At 53.5% G+C, this 19,981-nt stretch overlaps 2 protein-coding genes across 2 annotated transcripts; one reads left to right on the top strand and one right to left on the bottom strand.

Moving 5' to 3' along the window:
• Window positions 1-1,069: 1,069 nt before the first annotated feature.
• On the bottom strand, window positions 1,070-10,833 carry GID4 (GID complex subunit 4 homolog). Its single transcript, XM_067306348.1, has 6 exons — window positions 10,621-10,833; window positions 8,055-8,114; window positions 6,944-7,051; window positions 6,049-6,150; window positions 5,213-5,343; window positions 1,070-3,961 (listed from the first exon to the last, which is right to left on the bottom strand). The coding sequence occupies exons 1-6, from the start codon at window positions 10,831-10,833 to the stop codon at window positions 3,898-3,900; spliced, it is 678 nt and encodes a 225-aa protein (XP_067162449.1). The 3' UTR covers window positions 1,070-3,897.
• Window positions 10,834-11,201: 368 nt separating this feature from the next.
• ATPAF2 (ATP synthase mitochondrial F1 complex assembly factor 2) lies at window positions 11,202-19,364 on the top strand. Its single transcript, XM_013943368.2, has 8 exons — window positions 11,202-11,438; window positions 13,772-13,816; window positions 14,106-14,251; window positions 15,093-15,190; window positions 16,084-16,164; window positions 16,372-16,484; window positions 17,952-18,067; window positions 18,722-19,364. Exons 1-8 carry the CDS (start codon window positions 11,309-11,311, stop codon window positions 18,857-18,859), a joined length of 867 nt encoding a protein of 288 aa, XP_013798822.2. The 5' UTR covers window positions 11,202-11,308; the 3' UTR covers window positions 18,860-19,364.
• The last annotated feature ends 617 nt before the right edge of the window (window positions 19,365-19,981 follow it).

Genomic DNA, 19,981 nt, shown 5'->3' with positions numbered 1-19,981 from the left:
GCCGCCCCGCGCCGCCCTGCGCCCCGCGTTCCGGCCGCCCCGCCGGCACCCGGCCCCGGCCTGCCCTGCCCCCCATCCCCCCGACACCTCCCGTCTCTGCCCTGCCCCACATCCCCCCGCCCCGCCCCACATCCCCCCCGCTACCACCTGTCTCCGTCCTGCCCCACATTCCCCCTCCCCCGCCTGCCCTGCCTAACATCCCCCCCCCGCCCTGCCCCACATCCTCCTGTCACCCCGTCTCTCCCCTGTCCCACATCCCCCCTGCCCTGCCCCACATCCTCCTGTCAACCCGTCTCTGCCCTGCCCCACATCCCCCTGCCCTGCCCCACATCCCCCCACCACCGCCTGTCTTTCCCCTACCCCACAACCCCCCCACCCCACACGCTTCCCCACCACCCCCGTGCCAGGGACCCCACTAGCACCCAAAAAAGCAGGGTGCAGAAGGAGGTAACCGCGCACATCCTGGGCCTCCGGGGCCCGCCGGCTGCCCCGGGCAGAGCTGCCTCCCCCCGGAGGGACACGAGGGGTTGAACGGGGGGACGCGGCTCCCAGTCCGGAGGCGCCCCACGACCCCGGGGGGCTTCGCTCCCCAGAGAGGCAGTGGCAGAGGAAGGCACCTGCCCATTTCTCTAGCTATAGTCGGCAAACAACTCAGGAGGCAGCACGGAGAGCAACCAGCAGGCAGCCTTTCCCGGGGACGGGAAACGGGCTCGGCCCAAGCTGGGGCGGCCGTGCCGGCGCTCCCCCTCGCGCACCCGCTCCCGCGGGGCGGCGGGCCGCCAGCGCTGCCTTGCCACCAGGGCAAGGAGGGAGCGGGGTAACTGGAGCTGCTCGCAAGGAAAGCGCTGGAGCTAGAGCACAGTTTTACAGCAAACCCTCCCCCTGCCATAACACGACTGCGAGCCCGTTTGCTTCCTGCCCTTCTACTCCAGCGAAGCCCTGCGCAGGTCTTAAGACCAACGATATCTTACTGAATTCCTGGACATATCACTAAGCAGCAAGATGAAGCATACTTCTTCCCTCGAACCAAGAAGGGCTTTGGTTTACAAACACACACGGACACAGACCCTGTAAATACATTTCATTTTTAATTTGGACATTGATAGCTCTGCAAAATACTTCTTCCAGTCCCTTTTCCATATTCCATCCATAAATATACTAATTCTTCAGCCAACATAGTTTAAAAAAAACAAAAACAAAAAACCTTTTCAGAAGACTCAAATATCCAGTTTCTTACTTCCTCTCCCCAGAATCTCACCTGGTTAGTTATCTTTCACCACAATGCAACATACTTAACAGCTCTTCGTAGCTTATCAAACGATTCAAAGAAAAAGAAAAATCAAAACCAAGGCTTTATAGAAGGAAAGTTCTGAACCCAGACAGCCCCTTCAAACCTTTAGGCTGTTACAACTGGTGGTTTGGCTTCAAGACCTGCTACGAATCCATGACACACTTCTTACAAAGAGGCATCGATCTGGCAGTTTTGGATCTCTGCTGAAATATGCTTCAAACTGGTTGGAATGAGACGGGCAGAGGGAGAGAGAAAGGACTCCTTCCCCATTCCTCTCTCAAAAGATCAAGTCTCAGTGGCTCAGAGAAAAACTTCAGGAGAATTTTTTGGGACAGGTATACATATTAAATAACCCCAGGACCCTTCCTAACCCAGTTTCTACAAGTGACCACAGTAGTATTTCAACTAAACTACGCTAACAATCTGACCGTAACACTGGCATTGTGACAATCCTGGGGAGCAAAGGAGACTGGTGTCACCACCAATATTGCACACAGCTCCAGAGGCATGTAAACAATCCATGGAGTAAGAATATCTGTATTTGCAAAGCGGTCTTTTGGAACTGTCTTGGAGAAGACTAGTCCCTTCACTTCTTTAAAGCAGAAGAGCACCATCAGTTTTAGTCTCAAAAACCAGGACATCTCCCAATACCACTCGCTAAGCACCACCTTCCCTCACCTCCAAAGGGCTCCAGTTTCTCCAAGGGGAGCAGAGTAAAAAGGGAATCTTTGTTTCTAAACTACTCTATTCCCAGCTGTTCTGCCCTCACATCAGCCCTGGAGAAGGCCCCTCTTTCCCTCCACCTCCTCTGGAATCACTCTCCTACTTGCCTTTGAGCTACTCCACAAACCTACCAGCAACGACCACCAAAATGGCACACGCTTCCTTCACCACTAACACGGCAGGCAGCTTCCCAGCCTGCAGAAAGGCCGGGTCTCCTGCCTTCACGCGTAAGCAGATCTCTCTCCATTTGTTCTGGGGAAAGGATTCATCCGCAATGAACAGCACGCAAAAGGAGGGTGCTTTCAATACTGCATCATCTGGTGAGACCAGCCCGGCCACTTCTCCAACAACACAAGATCCCAATTTGGAATATATGAAACGGGCTCACTGAGACCTGAATACTTTCTTGTTAAGGCTTAAACTAGAAATTCAGCTGCTGCAATATACCAGACAGACACACTGCAAAAAGGAAGAAAGTCAGTTAAAAGAAAAACCAAACAACCTTAGCACTAGGTATTCAGAGGGCTTCGCTTTCCTCTCACAGGCAGCAAACCAATTCTCATAACCTGCCTGGTTGGTGCATGACAAGCCTGCTTTAAGGGGGTCGTTTTTAACAGCCAAAAAAATGCAAACTAAACTCTCACAAAAGCCCTGCAGGCGTGACTGTCACATTAAATATACAACTGAGGCCAACTTTTAAAATGCCTTTAAAAAAAACTGCACGCGCATACACACACACACACTTTGGCACACAAGCCTTAAGTTATATCACTTGAAACATTTCGAAGTCAGAGGAGAGCTACTTTTTTTTTTGTTTGTTTTTTCTCTTTTCTGCCTTGTAAAAAGGTATCAAGCAGTGGTGTTGGTGTAGCATGAAGGGTAAGAACAAATGCTGAGCAGTTCTAGAACTGTCTGCAATGCTGTTCAACATTTGTACTCCGATTACTTTCCCAAAGCGCTAGCTGATTACATACACATATATAAAAACTAATGCAGACATTCCCTGTTTTCAATGTGAAAACAGGGAAATGTAATCGAGTAATTGTGCATTTGCCATAGGGTCCTTGGGAAAAGGAACCATAAAAATATTTTTTTTTTAATAAAAGTCTTTTTTTTTTTTTTTTTACCCTTAACTTAAGTAAAGAGCAAATATACACCTATAAGCAGAGTTCAGATCCACTTTACTGAGAGCCTGGAAGTCCATATATCAAATTAATTCCCAATGGTATATCAAGACACCGGAACAGCTCCCAGCTCCAAAGGGCCAGCGTTCCTGAAAGATCTGCAGCTCTGGCTAACCTCGTTAGCCAGTGTGAAGCGGAGATTCATTCAAGCCTCATCTGTCTCAGCCAACACTCCCCCAACAGACTCTACAGCTGAGCAGTTCTCTGCTAAGCAGAGTCTCACCAACACAGGACCACACCTGGCTCTGGGAGCATCAGAGCTGGCAATCTGGGCAACAAACCTCAGTCCTGGCAATTTCAGCCCGTATCAGGCTGTAACAATGAAAATATAAGCACCAAACTTATATCTTCTCATTACTCAGAGGAAAGACCACTGATTCCAGCTACTGAGAAATAGCTTCCAGAGGAGGGCTGGGAAGAATTTCGGTGATAGAGAAACTAGCTGTGCAATAAGAAAGTGCATTTAAAGGTAGCTTAAAACCAGATTAAAGATCAAATCGCCACTCGACAGGAGGGAGAATCAAGCTCCAGCAGCCACGCTCCTTGGGCTGGATGGGTTAACGTTCAGGCTCTCTCTTGCGAGTCCGAGGGGCAGGAGAGAAGCGTGCATTCCCGTGTTCTGACAGGGACACGGTCCTCCTGGCAGGCCATGCCCTCCTGCCCAGTTTGCTTCTGTGCGGTATCAGTTCTGGACAGCTGTCATCGGAATTCATAGATAGGAGCACTGTGCTCAGGAACGTGAGTTAAATTCAATGACTGATACCTGGGAGAGAGGAAAAAGACAAAGCAGAGGATTAGATGCAACAGGCCATTCTCTGTGCGAGGCCTCCCCTAGAACCAACAGCTCCTGTCTGGCAAGTCACAGACATCCAGATGCCTGGCTTTTCTGTTACCCTTTAGGGCCAAAGTCTCAAAGGTGTTTAGGCACCTAACACCCACTTACCAGTGTTGCCAAAACAGTAAGAGGACTCAGTATTGCTTCACATTTTCATTCCCATGCCTTTGAGCTACCTGCAGTCAGACTGTATTTGATGTGGGCTGACTATGGTTTTAGGACATCTTTTGAAGTTTAACAACTTTCACAATCAAAAGGTGTTTGGTACAGCTGAAAATTGTGCTCAGGTCTTTCAAAGCTTAGCTCAAGGGGCTTTGTCTGAGAGCCTCCCAGGTATCTTCCCTCCCTCCAAGAGCTTCCAGTCACCCTACAGATTCGCTTGCTGTGTGACAAATCCCGTTATTATTTACCCAACGCTGAGAGGGAGGAGAGCTCTCCAGAGCTACTTGTCAGGCGGCTGCAAGAAGAAGCCAACCAACCTGTGACTGTTCCCTGTGCCTTTCAGCCACACCCTGAGGACCTTGGACTACAAGTCACTGGCCTAAAAAGATTCCTGCCTAAAGGGAGCAGCAGCAGAGCTGTTACATGCGAGACAGCAGAGCTCCCCCTCGAAGGCCCCTTTGACATCCTCTGAAGGGATGCTGGCCAAGGCATGGAGAAGCTCAAAGCCTGAATCACTGAGCAAAGTGCAAACTGATGGAGTCCAACCCTGCACATGAGACCAGGCTGCCTTACACTTGGCTGTCCCCATGGGAGAGCAGGAACAGGCAGGCTCTGAGAGTGTTTGGCTCAGAGACCAGAGATCAGCATGCTTTTAGTGAACCACAGCTGGCGTCGGCCTCCCAATGCACCTCTCAGACACACCAGACCATTACTTTGACAGGCCACAGCACATCTCCAGACCTTGCATCTCCTCTGCACTACATTGCAAACCTGATCGCCACCAGCCGTGCAAACAGGCAGCATTTTATACCATACAAAGGGGCTGCACTGGCTGCTCTGGCCGAACGCCACACAGGTGTCCTCCCTCCCCACCCAGGCTCAAGCTGCCAGACTGAAACTTTTCCCCAACCCAGGAAAGTGCTGTGTGGACACTCCCAAGGCTGCAGACTAGCAGAAGAGTCATTGCTTGTTTGAGGAGTCACCCTTCAGGCTGCACAAGGAAGGAAGCTTCCTTACCATTCTGAACTCCTATGGTAGTAATAGCCCTCTATAGACGCTGCTGACTTCTGGAAACAGATGTAATAGAAACCAGCAAAGGAAGCACCACTGATGTCTTTGATAGTGTGATCTGGAACTAGGAACTGTTCCTGTACGCAAAACACAGATTGTATGTAAAAATGCTGGTCAAACACTTCCCCCCACCCAACCCCCTGCAATCAGCCCTCCCAGACTGAATATTAGCACACATTAAAATAAAGGAGTTCCTGACTGAGCATTCCCTGCACTTGTAGCAGCCCAAACCACAGACACCAGCATGTTTTTTCACCATCTGGCACTGTAGGCATCTTACAGGAAAGCAGACAACTCAGAACAGAACCAGTTTGAAAGAACGCACAGGATCGGTTTCAGTTTGACACCTGCCCCTTCCAAAGCAGAGGCCAATTGCAAAATCAGAGCTGCCCTATTTCCTCCCCCTGCAGCTGCACAAGACTCATGTAAAGAGGGAGGAACTGATCCAGCTGAAGAGCAGAGAATCAGACTGGTCAGTGTGCATCAAAGGCACAGGCCCCACACCGGGACTAGAGACATCAATTCTCTCATCCTTTGGAGCACCACCAAGCAAGATTTTCCTGTTGTGTTTTCAGGCATGACTGCAGCCCTTAAGGATGCAATTAGCTGGCTAGACAGGAGTCATATTGGGATTGGTAAGCACAGTAGGTTACAAGGTTTGCAGGGTGAGAGCTTTCAATAAATCAGCAGTAGTAGTTGAAAGAGACAAGCTTGCAGGCACCATGAGCCTCTGTCGGTCACTTGTAAGCAGCTCATCAGGGACGGAGACATGCAGAGTTTACCTTCCATCTCATGAAGACATAGTCACCATTTTTCAGATCCTCATAATCAAAGTCATCAGAGTTAAATGTTTTTGCGTACTGGTAAAAAGCCTGGAACTTTCCCTAAAACAACAGGGAGGAGAAGAAAAAAGGAAAAAAAAAAAGAAAAAAAAGACAAGATGCTTATTCCAGGAGTAGAGCTCACTAGTACTAGTTACTGTTGAGGAGGGAAGAACTGTTACAGAACAGGACTTCTGCTCCCAGGGCTGTTTCCTTGGAGCACTGCTAGCCATGCACTCCAGGACAAGTGCTGGGGAACACAGAGCACTGCCAGACATCCACAACCATAGCCAGCCCTGCTGGAGAAGCCCCTACACTTCCAGGGCAAGATATTTTGATAGAAAAGTAATAAACATCAAAGTCTGGCAAACAACAGCAAAGATCAAGACAATCAGCTGGCTCCTGTGACCCTGATCCAGGACACAGTGGTAGACACGCTTTCCTGAAAAAAAGCACTGCAGTGGCTGGTACCTTGGCTGAGACACAGGCAGCACCTACCCTGCCCCTGTGTCAGGAGGGCACCCCTTCCCTTCTCCACTCCATTTTGTTACAGGGCTTCAAAACAAGCAGGGCTTTCTCCTGGGGGAGAAGACATCCTGCTCCCTTCCAGCCCCAGGCCCATCAACTGGAAAGCAAGACAGCCCCTCTCTTCTCAGAGGTCACAGCCAGCAGCCTGCCAAAGATCCCAGCGGGGGAGAGGAGGGAGGAAGAGGCTCTCAAAGGAGAGCTTTCCAGACCCTTCTCATACCTCTTGCACGAGCAAGCTCTGCATATCACCTCTAAACTAGCTGCTCAGCCAGGAAGGCACCAGACCTACATCTGTTCCCCTTCCCCTCTCCTCCCCCAATTTATTTACCCAGTGTTTACGATCCACATCTTCATCGGCATCCCACTTGCGCGTTAGGAAAGGGTGCTTTTTACTGATTATTTCCCCTTCAAAGAAAGTGGTGAGGGTTGGGTACTCCTAGGAGGCAGGAGAGACAGAAGACTGTTAAGATTTGTCACCTAGAGACAGAAACTCTCACACAGATAAAGGTGCACAGACTCAGCAAAACGCAGCATCTCGCAGCAAGACCTCGAGGCGATCTGAGGCTGGTGCTCCTGTCGCCCCAGTCAGCCCACTGGCTTGTCCTGTCCCACACCTTTTAAAGTCTGACTTGTACATGCGCACCCTCCACCCTCTTACTCCAGTCATCTTTTCACCCCGCTCTATTCTCTCCATGAAATCAGAAGGAGCCACGTTAGAGCCAGACGGCTGGGAAGCTCTCAGCTGGACGATCACAAGTGACCATTTGGAGGTAACACTGCTCCTCAGCTGATAAACAGCAGTTAGCCACGTTTGCTAAAATACAAAGTATGAAGGCTAGATTAAGCCACCACAGAGAGGGAGAGAAGGTGCTCCGAGTAACCTCTTCAGCTTTGCACTTGCAATGATTTAGGGGTTTGCACACAGGAATACCAGGCTCCGTTGAGGGGAGCTAACTTCTCCAAGCACTTAGTGGTAATTGTCCGTGCAGACACATAGTGCACTGCAGCTGAGAGCGCCTGGACTTGGAAAGACACAGCCAGAATGAGAAACCCTGTAAGACAGTGCTCACACTGTCCAACACCACAAGGAGATCTTAGTGGATGGATATGGAAGGAAGTACTTAAAGATCTGACTTGTTTGCTTTATTTTCTTTTAGCAACACACCACCCCAGTAGAGTATCTAAAACTGACTTCAGGGTCAGATTCTGTTCCACTCAGAGCTTAAGGGAAGCCAGATAAACTTCCCGCATTCTCTCAGGACTCCCATCAAGGCCCCTCATACTTGCTTTACCCTCCAAGAACAACAGACCGAAGCTATTAGACTACCTAGTGGTCAAATTTACTGTATACTTGATCCCTCCATCCTCTATTTCTGGCGGTAACTTCTCCCCCTACCAGGAAGGGCATCTTTTCTTATTGTTTTGCAATAAGCACTCACCTCTGTAAGGCCTTTAATCTTCAAGTATCCACAGAGATAGGAGTTTTCCATATCCACATGCTAGAAGAGAGTGCAAAGTCCTACCATAAGCATGTGCATGAAGACACCCAATTGATCCAAAGCAGTTTCTAATCCTGTGGTCCTCCACCGCTCAATTCTGCTTGAACTGGTACAGACTGTCCAGCTTACTCTCCAGTGTTCACACTGACACCTCCTTTCCCAAGGCTGGAAACAACTTGGAAAGATCCTTTTAGAAGTGCCCAGCTCACTTCTGACAGTCTTCACATCCCAGGCCTGACAACACCCCACTCACTTTCAGCTTCTTCAAACTGAGGCAGCATCTTCTGTCCAGAGGTCTCCAAAGGGAGAAAATCCCTCTCTCTACCAAGAAGGAACTTGCCTCCCGGTTTTCTCATAGTGAGAGCGCACCCCTGGCAGAATCACTAACACACCCAGCCCTCACCTATCGCAGCCAAACCAGCAACCAAGAGGGGGAAGAGCAAAAAGCATATATTTACTCAAGGTAATTCAGGCTAGAGGAAGAAAGTATCACCCTGAGCTTTCCATTTAACAGGCCTGAGCCATCTCCTCTCTAACACGCTAGTCTGTACACTCAGCCTAGTTCCCAGGCCTGGCGTCCCGTCGCACACCAAAGCCTGTCCAAAACAGATGTCTCGTGTTTTGAGAGAGGCCCTTCTCCCAGTTCTAAAGCTCTCGTGTCACCCTTCTTTGAGTTACCAGGCTGCATCTTGCCTCTTCTGCTGTGCAGAAACTAGGTAGGGGGTTGCTTCTATTCTGAATGCTTTTAAAGCAAGAGGATTTTCCAAGCTTTTCCCCCAACATCCCCAGATCAGTTTTCAAAGCAAGAACTGAGTTATTTAGGGAAGTGCAGACATCAACTATGAGAAAATGGATCTTCCCCACCTGTGATCAAAGAAAAGCAACATTTCTCTGCACTCAGCAGAAGAGCAGACAGCCACCTCTCCTCAGCTGACACGCACAGCACAGCAGCAATTTTAGTGCAAAGCTATAGCCAGTCTTTGGGAGAAGGCAGCGTGCAGTGAAGCTGATCAGCCATGGGATGTCTCCACCAGGGACACTTATGCTGTTGACAAGTGGAGGACCATATGTGAAAACCGACAGTACGGTTCAAATGCTACCCCATCTGCTGACCTTGGGACTCTCACATTACTCCACAACACTGACCCATACATCAATCTTCATCACTGCACTTGTTACAAGCTGCCAGGGTCCCACAGATCCCATGTCACCAAGCTGGGAACAAAGCTGTGACCCGCAAGGCACTTTACAGGAAAGCGTGCCTCAGATGTCTGGCTTGCCTATTTATTAGTGACCCCACACCTCGCCAGCTCTACCCGAAGCAATCACACCAATGGCTAGGACTAAAAATAAAGCACAGGAGGAGACGATGACCCTAGAGAGGAATGGGAAAGCCACAGCAGCCAGCGCCCTGATCCCCCAGCACAGCTAGGCCCAATAGCTGTCCCAGCCGCATTCCCCCTAGAGACAAACCACTGCGCTTCGCTCCAGGCTCCCTGCTCAGCCTGGGGCATCACAGGGACGGGGGATCCCTGGGATCCCAGGTCCAGCAGGACCCTGTTCTGCCAGCCAGGACCTGGATCCCTGCTGCTTTCCAGCCAGGCCTGAAATACAGGCTGCCCTTCCGGTAGTGACTCCTTGGGACACCACCCACTCTAAGCCGGGCTCCTGCCCTTCCTCCCTGCGGTCCAGAGGGGCAGGGCCAGCCCCAGCCAGAGCTGGAGAAGAACCGGGGAGAGATCCAGGGTCACGGGCCTTGGCAGGGCTGAGGGCACCAGGGCAAGGGAGCGGGGGAACAGACCCGAGAGACATGGGGCCACGGGGGTGGGGGGGTCAGAAAAAACAAGCCTGAGGATAACGGGGCAAGGGGGGGGAGGGGAACAGACACCCGAGGGCAGCGGGGCCAAAGGGGGGGGGAGGGGAACAGACACCCGAGGGCAGCGGGGCCAAAGGGGGGGGGAGGGGAACAGACACCCGAGGGCAGCGGGGCCAAAGGGGGGGGAGGGGAACAGACACCCGAGGGCAGCGGGGCCAAAGGGGGGGGGAGGGGAACAGACACCCGAGGGCAGCGGGGCCAAAGGGGGGGGGAGGGGAACAGACACCCGAGGGCAGCGGGGCCAAAGGGGGGGGGAGGGGAACAGACACCCGAGGGCAGCGGGGCCAAGGGGGGGGGGAGGGGAACAGACACCCGAGGGCAGCGGGGCCAAAGGGGGGGGGGAGGGGAACAGACACCCGAGGGCAGCGGGACCAAAGGGGGGGGGAGGGGAACAGACACCCGAGGGCAGCGGGGCCAAAGGGGGGGGACCAGGCCTGAGGGCAGTCGGGGGGGGGGCAGGCCTCCCCAGGCCCGAGGGGAAGGCAGCAAGGAGACGGCCCCGGGCCTCGCCGGGCCGGGGGGGAGGGGAGAGGACGGGGCCGCCCGGGGGCTGGGGGCACCCGCAGGCCCGGCCGGGCCCGGGGGCGCGGACGGGCGGAGGGGGGGGGGGAGGCCCGGCGGGCCCCTCACCTGCATGACCACCTCCACCTCGTAGGCGTTGCCCTTGCTGCGCTGCTGCCCGCGGAACTTGGCGCCGCTGTAGAGCAGCGAGGTGGCCACGCCGGGCTGCGCCGTGTTGATGGGGGGCGGCGGCACCAGGCTGCTGGCGGCCGCCCCGGAGGACGGCGACGAGGCCGAGCCCGCCGCCCCGCCCGCGCGGCACCGCTCGCTCCGCACCGGCATCTCGGGCGGGTCCCCGGGCGCCAGCGTGGCCGGGGCTGCGCGCGGCCGGGGGCGCCGGCCCGGTCGCCCCCCCCCTCCCGCCCCTCACGCTGCGCTGCCGCCGCGGCCGCCGCTCCTGCCTGGCTCGGGGCCTCCCGGCAGCGCCTCCGCGCGCTCCCATTGGCCCTCGCGGGCGCTGCGGGAGGGGCGGTGCCGAGCGGCCATTGGCCGCCGGCGCGGGGCACGTGCCCTCTCCCAGCAGGCGCGGCCGCGGGCGCTCCTGGGAAGCGTAGTTTTCGCGCGCCATCTCCCGCAGGACGGGGCGGCCGAAGGGGCAAAACGCGTTCGCGGTGCGGATTGGCTCCCGCGGCGGGCAGCATGGCGGCGCCCGCGGAGCCGCGCTGAGGCGGGCGGCGGCGGCTTCGCGGTTCCCGGCGGGCGCCTCAGGGCCGTCGAGTGCCTCCCTCCTTGCCTCGCCTCGCCTCGTCTCGCCGCGATGTGGCGCGGCTGCCGGCGGCTGCTGCAGGGCCGCTGCCCGCCGGCCCGGCGCCCTGACCCGCCTCCTGCCGCCGGCGGGGCCGCTGCGGCGGGGCCGGGCGGGGGCCGGGCCTACGCCCCGCCGGCAGGTGAGGGCGGACGGGCCGCTCGGGGACTTCGGGTCTCCCTCGTGGGGGGTCTGGCGAGTCCCTCTTTTGGGGAAAGGGGGGCCCCTTCCCTCCTCCGCCGCGGGCTGGTCCCGGGGGTCCCCCGGTGGGACCCCCCTGGGCCCGGAAGGTGACGTTCCTCAAGGTCACCGTGGGGCCCTCGCTGGCAGGACGGGTCAAACAGATGGAAAGCGATAAAACCCACCCCGAGGAGGCTAACGAACATTCAAGCACACCCCTCCCCGGGTTTGGGGCTCATTAAGCCTTTTTAGGTGCTGAGGTGACAGGGCTCAAGACGCTGGGCCTCCCCCTGCTCCCCTGTCCTGGCATCAGCAGGGTTTTCAGTGACAGCAGGGCCTGGCCCTTGGTGCATTGGTTTGTTATTGTTGCTATTGTGATTTTGGTTGTTTTTAAGGCTTTTTTGGAGGGGAAGCCCCCCAGGTGTGGTTCAGGCATGCACCGGGCTGTGTATCATTTCTGTAGGTTTTCCTGGAAACGTAGATATGATGACAGTAAAATTAGTTTTGTCTCTTAAGAGATGAGGCTGCAGATTTTCAGGACATATGTCCTGGGACTCTTTGGAGCCTCAGTGAAATGACTTCTCTTGGGTATGCATACATGAATCTTTTCAAAACTGTGTCCTAACAATCTGGCATTTTATGAGGCCATGAAACTTGCAGATGGCTCAGCCTAAGCAGATCCTCTTCCATTTCACTGGTGCTCTGTAGAAGTGTGGGAACATGCTGGTATGGAGTGGCACAGAACAACAGACCTGCAGCCCAGCCTGTTTGCATTACTGTTCAGGTGGTAGACTTAGGGATTCAGGATTTATGATCCTGTTGCTCTTGTCAGGGGAATGGTTTGCACGTTCTTCCTGTCTTGAGTGAGAGATGAACCCTTGCGACATCCATTCCCATGTAATCCAGGCTCTCAGATGTCTGCTGGGAGTGTGTGCAACAGCGCTGCTATGAAAGGAGGCTGCTCGTGAAACAGCTGTAATTCCCTGAGACTCACCTTGCTGGTAGAGCAGACCTTCTCCTGAGCGGAGCAGGAGCTGCCGGGGTGGGATGCATAGGCTGGAGGGAGCCGAGGGAGTGGTTCCTCCCCTGGTGACTCAGTTGTATGCTGCAGTGTGCGTGACATGTCCCCGGCATGATCCAGCTGCTGCGACATTGCAGGCTACGCTGCTGCAGGACGTCATCCAAGGCGAGGGATGGGGACTGCTGATTGCGTGCAGGCTGCCTGGCCTCTTCACTCCTGGGCGTGATCATGGTAGAGGGAGCTGTGCCCAAAGCCGGTGGGATGCAGCATCCTGCCCCGCACGCTCCGAGCGTGCTGGGAGCTGTAGTTCTCACTGATGCAGGCAGCCACATTCCTCTAGGAAGTGCATCAGCTGCAGGTGGTAGGTCAAAGCAGAGAATGAGCAAAATTCACTGAGGGAGATTGTGCGGGCTGGAACTGTGTGGGTTTGGAGTTGGCAGGGGTTGCAAGGGAGACTGCTGTGGCCTACCCTGCCTTGTGATTCAGTTCTGCTGGGTTTCTTGTTGCTCTGAAATGGAACAAGCTGGGAGAGAGAGTTAGCCAAGGCAGTCCAGGAAATGAATTTGTCAAACATGATTGTAATGGGGGAATTTTGAAAGATTGAGCCCAGAGTGAAACTCCATATGGACTGGGGAGGAATGACAACATGGATCCGCTTTGGAAACCTCCCCTGCCAGACTCTGTAGCAACCTGGTGATGGTGAGTTTGAATAGAGCTGAGATCCCAGCCCTGGGTGGCAGAAGCAAAGAAAACCTGGGCCTGTTCACTTGCTAGCTGTGCACAGCAGCACTGTGCTCTCCCACCAGTTTCATGACGCTTTCTTGGTGGAGAGGAGCTCACTGAAATGGTGTGGTGCTTGGAAGCTGTCTGCAGAAAATGTTTTAGAGTGCAGTCTATGGCAGTGCCATATTTTTCCCCTTCCCTTCTTCCCCCAGCAAAACTCTTGAGGCCAGGACTGCTCCCCACCGCCATGTACAGACCTCGACTGGGGAGAGGCTCTTTTGCCTGGGCACAGGCAGTGGTTAGGGGCTTGTCTGCCAAGGCTGTTTGCAAAAGCATTCTTGAGGAGAGCCCCCTCTTCTGGGGAGAGGGTCCTGGCAGGCCCCCAGGCTCAGAGCGTGGATGAATGAGCAAGACCTTGTGACAAAAGGCCAGGCCATCTGGGCCTCGACACCACCGAGGGCTCCATCTGTTCTGATCTGTAGTGGGAATCAGGGGAGGGGACCGAACCTTGCTCTGACTGCCCTTTGAATGGCTCTTGTTTTTGCCCCTAGAAAGGAAGCGGTTTTACCAGAACGTTAGCATCTCGCAAGGAGAAGGTGAGTGTGGCCACTTGGGTGAGGCAGGAGGGACTGGGAGGAGGTGTTGGTCCCTGGGGAGGGGGTCATCACTGCATGCTTCTTTAGTGAGACAGTGGCACACTTGCAACCCATGTCAAACAAATAGAATATTTGTCCTCAGCCTGCTTTGCCCTTTCCTCATTTCTAGCTAAACTGTGTGGCTGGATTCCAGCTCTGGCTCTGAATTTGCTCCCTCTGTGGGGTTGTCTGTTGTTCCTTAGTGCGTGCTCCTCTTTAATTCCCCAGGATTTCTACTCTGATTCTCCAGGAGGCTTTGAAATAAACCTGGACCACCGGAAGCTGAAAACGCCCCAGGCCAAGCTCTTCACTGTCCCCAGTGAGGCCTTGGCCATTGCAGTGGCGACGGAGTGGGACTCCCAGAAAGACACTATCAAGTTCTACACTATGCACCTGGTGAGCATGGTAGGCTCAGGATGGCTGCGCTGCTGCAGCACTTCGGAGGAGCAGAACGCAGTGTGCTTGGAGCAGTCAGATCAAGGAAGCTGGGATTAAAGGGAGGAACTCAAAATGCTAGGGGCTGAAAAGGGTTTGCAAGGCTCACTGTGACCTGGTGAGGGTTTCGCCAGCTGGCAGAACGGATTTCAGGGCAAGGTTTAAGAACTGTTTTGGGATGTAAGGCATGTTCTGGTGTGAACAAGATGAGGGCATCTCCTGAAAATGCTTCCTTCTGCATCCTTCCTCCCACAGCTTTCTTGAGTATTTGCAGTAGAATTTGGATGGCTTGGTCTAAAACCGAGGTGACTGTGTAGACATGAGAGCAGTCTCCAAATGCAGAACATGGAGGGAACAGATTGTCCTAATGCCAGTTGAAATGGGAACAAGAGATCAGGACCTCAGTTGTACACTGGGGAGAATCTTGCAGCTCTAAGGGCAGTTAGATACCGGCTGGATTACTGCCAGGGAGGGGAATCTGTGTCACAGAGGAGTTGGAGAAGGGGCTGGGCAGCGTTATCAGGGATGGCATGGGGAGGGGGTAGAGGAGACTGGAAGAGCTCTGGAGCAGTTCTTGAGCCCTCTGCTCTTGGTTTGGTGGGCCTGTTCCAGCAGCATCTGAGGCCAGTGAGAAGATTCCTATTGTGTGAGCCAAGCTCTGGCTCCACATTCCCCTCTAGCTGAACTCCTCAGTTCCCTCAGCTTGTCCTAATTCCTCCACTTCTGCTTAGCCTTGTACTGTGGAAGCTGCTGCTTCCCCAGGCCTTGAATAACAGTGGTTTGTATTGCTTTTATCCCACAGACCACATTGTGCAACACAGCTTTGGACAATCCTACTCAGCGAAACAAAGTACAGCTGATCTGTGCAGCTGTGAAGTTCCTGGAGACTGACACTGTCTGGTAGGAGACCATCAAAGACCCTCTAGTACAGAGGTTGGCCTATTTTATTGCAGTTTGGTTTGAGAAAGGTGGCTGGGGGATTCAGGCTGAGGGAAATGCCTACCGTTACTGAGTCCTTGCAGGGCTCTCATCTTTCCTGGTTTTAGCCCAAGGGTTTGAATTAGTTGAGGCCAGTCCTACCTTTGCAAACCTGGTGGATCTCCATAAACTTCAAGGGTGGAGGTATGACGGTGAAAAGGGACCAGGCATTCTGTCAGTCTCTGTTTTGGGCACCTCCATGCTGGGCAGGGGCAGAGGCAGCAAGAAATGAAACGTCCTTAAATTTCCCTGTGGGTTGCAGGATCAAGCCTGCTCCTGCCCAAGCTCATCTGTTGCAGTCCCAGCCTCCAAGGTGTGTCCACTGGAAGCTGCTCAACCCCTGTGGGGAGAGGGGAACAGGACACCCCCCATCTGTGTCTGTGGCTTTGGTCACATTGGGCTGGGCCAGGTGGCAGCTGGCACCAGGGAGCAGCTGGGTCGTGGCGAGGGAGGAGGAGTGGCACCATGTAAATAGTGGCAGTGGGATATGTCCCCTGCTCTAACCGCTAAACCACACTGCATCCCAGGGCTGGCTTGGGGCTACCTGTAATTTTTTGTTGGCTGATTTGCTGGTCTGTTTTCTAGCAAGATAGAATTGTCCCTTTTAGGACAACGAAAGGCTCTGAATTCAGGGAAGAGTTGGGGGGATTGTTCTCAGAGATGCTGCTGCCTGGGTGCAAAGTAGGCCAATGCTCCCCTTCTTTGGTCTGTGTTGGGGATGGCTTCCCTCCCGGACGTGTGCCTCAGTCTGGCGGGGAGCAGTCTGAAAGCTTGCAAGAATAAAACCACTGTGGTTTTATTCTGCAATGTCCTAGCTATCGTGTGGAGGAGCCAGCTGCCTTGGCGGAGCTGCAGAAGAATGAATGGGATCCCATCATTGCCTGGGCTGAGAAAAGGTAAGAGGTCAAAGATATTTCTGTCTCCTTATACCCTGCCCTCCTGTGCCTCTAAGGCAGCATGGTGCTGTGATAACTGGGACCAGTCATGCTGGCCCCAGCACTGTTGTAAGCTGTGCAAGGCCAGTAGCTCCAGTGCTTGTGACTGTCAGAGCCACAATGCGCGCAAGCCCTGTGCTTGTCTAAGGGACTGCGTGATCGTTCCAGGTATAACGTGGCAATTGGCTCCTCTACCAGCATCACGGGGCCGAACATCCCAGCCAGCACCAAGGACACCTTCATCAGCCATCTGGCGTCTTACAACATGTGGGCTCTGCAAGGTGAGAGAGGCTGGGCCACAGGGAGCCCTCAGCTCAGGCTGTATGAGTCAAGGAGACAGTTGCCCTCAAAGTGAGAGAAGATAGACTGTAATCACAGAATCACAGAATGGTTGAGGTTGGAAAGGACCTCTGGAGATCATCTAAGTCCAACCCCCCTGCTCAAGCAGGGTCACCTTGAGCATGTTACACAGGATCGTGTCCAGGCGGGTTTTAAATATCTCCAGGGAAGGAGACTCCACAACCTGTCTGGGCAACCTGTTCCAGTGCTCTGTCACCCTCACAGTAAAGAAGTTTTTCCTCATATTCAGATGGAAAAATGTTTCTCCTTTCTTGCTGATGTGCTGAATGTCCTTAGCTCAAACTGCTGAATGAGACCTAAAGTCAAAGAAATGGAGTAATCTGCTTTGCTCAAGTCTTCAAATGCAAGACTTGCATGAGCAGCAGACAGAACACCCACAGAAGATACTAGCTTAGCAGCTAAGGAAAGTTAACAATGTTGATTTCTAGTACAGGACTTAAGAAGCCTTTCCTTTCCCCCGTAAAGATTTTTTTTTTTTGATGAATCATTTCCTTTGCTCACAGTTTGTAACATGGGAAAGCATGGTGGAAGGGAAAGGCATGTGCCTTCCTTGGGGAAGCTCCGGGCGTTAGTCAATTTAAGACTTGAAATCAAGGTCTGGCCTGGACTGGTAGTGCAGGATGAGTCTGACTTCACTTCCTTCCTCAGACCCTGTGCATGTATGAACACCCCCATTTGCCATCAACGTGAGCTGAGTCACAAGTGCTCAGCAGCTCAGAGTTCAGGCACCTCTTCCCTCCTCCTCCTGCCTGTGCATGTTCATGGGATTTGCTCCTGTCCCTCAGCTGTCAGACACTAGCTATTCCACCCTGAAGAGGGGTGTCTTGCCAAGCTAGTGCCTGATGGTGTGGCAGGGAAGAGCTCCACTGCTTCGGCAGCCCAGCCCAGCAGCTGTGTCCCATGATGGCACAGTTCCTCCAGGGCAGAGCACGCCACACATGTTCGCACAGTGTTTTTCCAGGAGTGATTATAGATGTGGACAGCCCTTTTATCACCAAACAATGTACTTGTCTCTCTCATCCTGAGGGCTTTCAGCTGAGCTCCTTTGCAGTGGACAGAGTACTGGGGCCTGGATGGGTGTCTCTTCCCTTTGTACAGCAAAGGTTTGTGGCAGAACAAAAGGCGCGGTTTCCATGGCACAGCCTTTGTCGCTGCACTGACAACGGCCAGAACAGCATTTTGTGTCTGCGCTTAACTGCAGATCTGACTCCAAAGTACCCAGCTGCAAGTGGGGGGTATCACTGGCCCTGCCGGTCTCCCTGAGGATGCACCATACCCTGACTGTCCCTTACCACACCCTGACCGTCCCTTTAGAGTATGTGAGATGTTGCTATAATGCTGCAGAAAACAACCATGAAGCTTGTTTGTTTTGGGTTTTTCCCCTCCAGGTATAGAATATGTAATCACCCAGCTGAAATCTCTGATTCTGTCCATGGGTCTGATTGACAGGCACATTACAGTAGAGAAAGCCGTGCTTCTGTCTCGCCTGGAGGAAGAATACCAGGTAAATTATGTTACAGAACAACCCTATAATTCAAATAGCAATAATCTCAGCATGACAAATGCTTCTCCCACCACAAATAACTGGCAGTGGAAGTGCCTGCTATTACAGGAGAGGTTCCACTCCACCAGTCTCCCCGTTTGAGAGAGTTTGGAGTGTGCTGCCGTAGAGCAACATGATGGGTGCAACAGCGCGGAGTGCTCTCGGGGCTGCCAGTTTCTTTTTGCAAAACCCAGATTGCTGCTTTTCCCCCTCTAATCTGAACTGCAAAGTCATGGATGGCTTCTCTTGCTGTGGGTTATGCAGTCCAGAGGCCTTGCTAGGCACTAACTAATAACTTCCTTGCGGTGAGAGCACAAACCGGAAACTGTCCTGGCATGAAGCTCTCCCTGACCCAAAGGCAGCTGAAGTTGATGGGAATCTTTTCATCCTTCCATCAAGGGGCTTTGCCTTAGATCCCAGTACAGATGAACCATGCTCTTTCACAGCACTCATCTGGAGATGTCCATACCCTGATAATCAGTGTTCAGCAAAGCTCTGCACGGCTCCTAGGGGGTTACCCATGTTTCACAAACATGAAAAAGGAGGCTGAGAGCTGCTGAGCAGCCATATGTATAATCCAGTTCTGAACTGACTTGTGTTCCTCCTCTCCCCCAGATTCAGCGGTGGGGCAGTGTGGAGTGGGCCCACGACTACGATCTGTGCGAGCTGCGTGCTCGTGCAGCAGCTGGGACTCTCTTTGTTCACCTCTGTTCAGAGAGCTCAACCGTAAAACACAAGCTGTTGCAGGACTGAGGCTGTCAGGCTGCTGAGCTGGGCGCGGGAGGAAAAATGCCCAGCTGTGAATTGCTGGCACGCCCCAGAGGATGGTAACCACCATCCTGCCACCACATCTTCCCTGGGATCAGCCATGAGGGGCTGAGACTTTGTGGCGATTCCTCGCTTGGACTGACTCCTGCAGTACACCACCAGCAGTTTTGAGCCCATGAGGAGGAGGAAAGGTCAGGGTGAAATCCCTTTGCATACTCAAGACAACTGCCCTGTCGGTAACTAGAGTCTGTAACTCATTAGAGGAGCACCCACCAAAGAAACAGCTTCCTGGACGAGGCAGGGCATGGCACAGACATACCCAGCATATGCCACGTGTCTTCATAGCTGCCAGCTCCTGACACACACTTGTTATGGAAATCTGAAAACAGACTCCACTGCATCTGTTCTCCATCCCTCAGTGTGCCTGTATGTAACACAAGGGTCTCCGTGTTTGATTAAAGGCACCTCCCTGCTAGATTACATACTGAAAGCTAATGCATCTGAGTATTTCTTTGTTTGAATAACCAAACCATGGTGCAAGTCCTGAGCTGCCAGGCTCTAGGCGGGTGCTGGGATGGCTGCAGGCAGAGAAAGACACAGAGCAGAGCTGAGCAGACACTAACTAGCAAACAGATTTGCTCCCTCTGCATTTCTGTTTGAGCCCCCCCCTTCCCCCTCCATCCTAGGTGCCCTGTCCTTGCAGCCAAGGAGTAGCAAGGAGCTGACTGCAGCACTGGAGCAAGAGAGGAGGAACCTAGGCTCCAGCCATCCTCAAAAACCTCGACCTGTATGTAGTCAGGCAGCACCAGCCACAGTGCTTTCAGACAGACCTGTCTCTCCCCAGAGTGCATACGCAGCCAGGCTTTCATTTAGCCTTCCCACCTTTCTCATCGCTGCTTGCCTCTAGCAGTACTGCGCTGACCAGCATCATTCCTCAGAAGCTGCCCGCAAGTGAGCGCAGCAGCTGCTGTCACCAAGCAAAGAGGGGAATTAATGACTCCTCGCTTGGCTGCTGTGAGCAGCAGCGTGTGAGCTCCTGTGGAACCATTGATTTCCCTTCCTGCTAGCTGGGGGCTGCTCTGTTCATGCTGCAGAAAGCTGCCTTTG

The sequence above is a fragment of the Apteryx mantelli genome, chromosome 16 (assembly GCF_036417845.1).
Source record: "Apteryx mantelli isolate bAptMan1 chromosome 16, bAptMan1.hap1, whole genome shotgun sequence".
Taxonomy (NCBI): domain Eukaryota; kingdom Metazoa; phylum Chordata; class Aves; order Apterygiformes; family Apterygidae; genus Apteryx; species Apteryx mantelli.
This window is presented reverse-complemented; position numbering and strand designations above follow the sequence as displayed.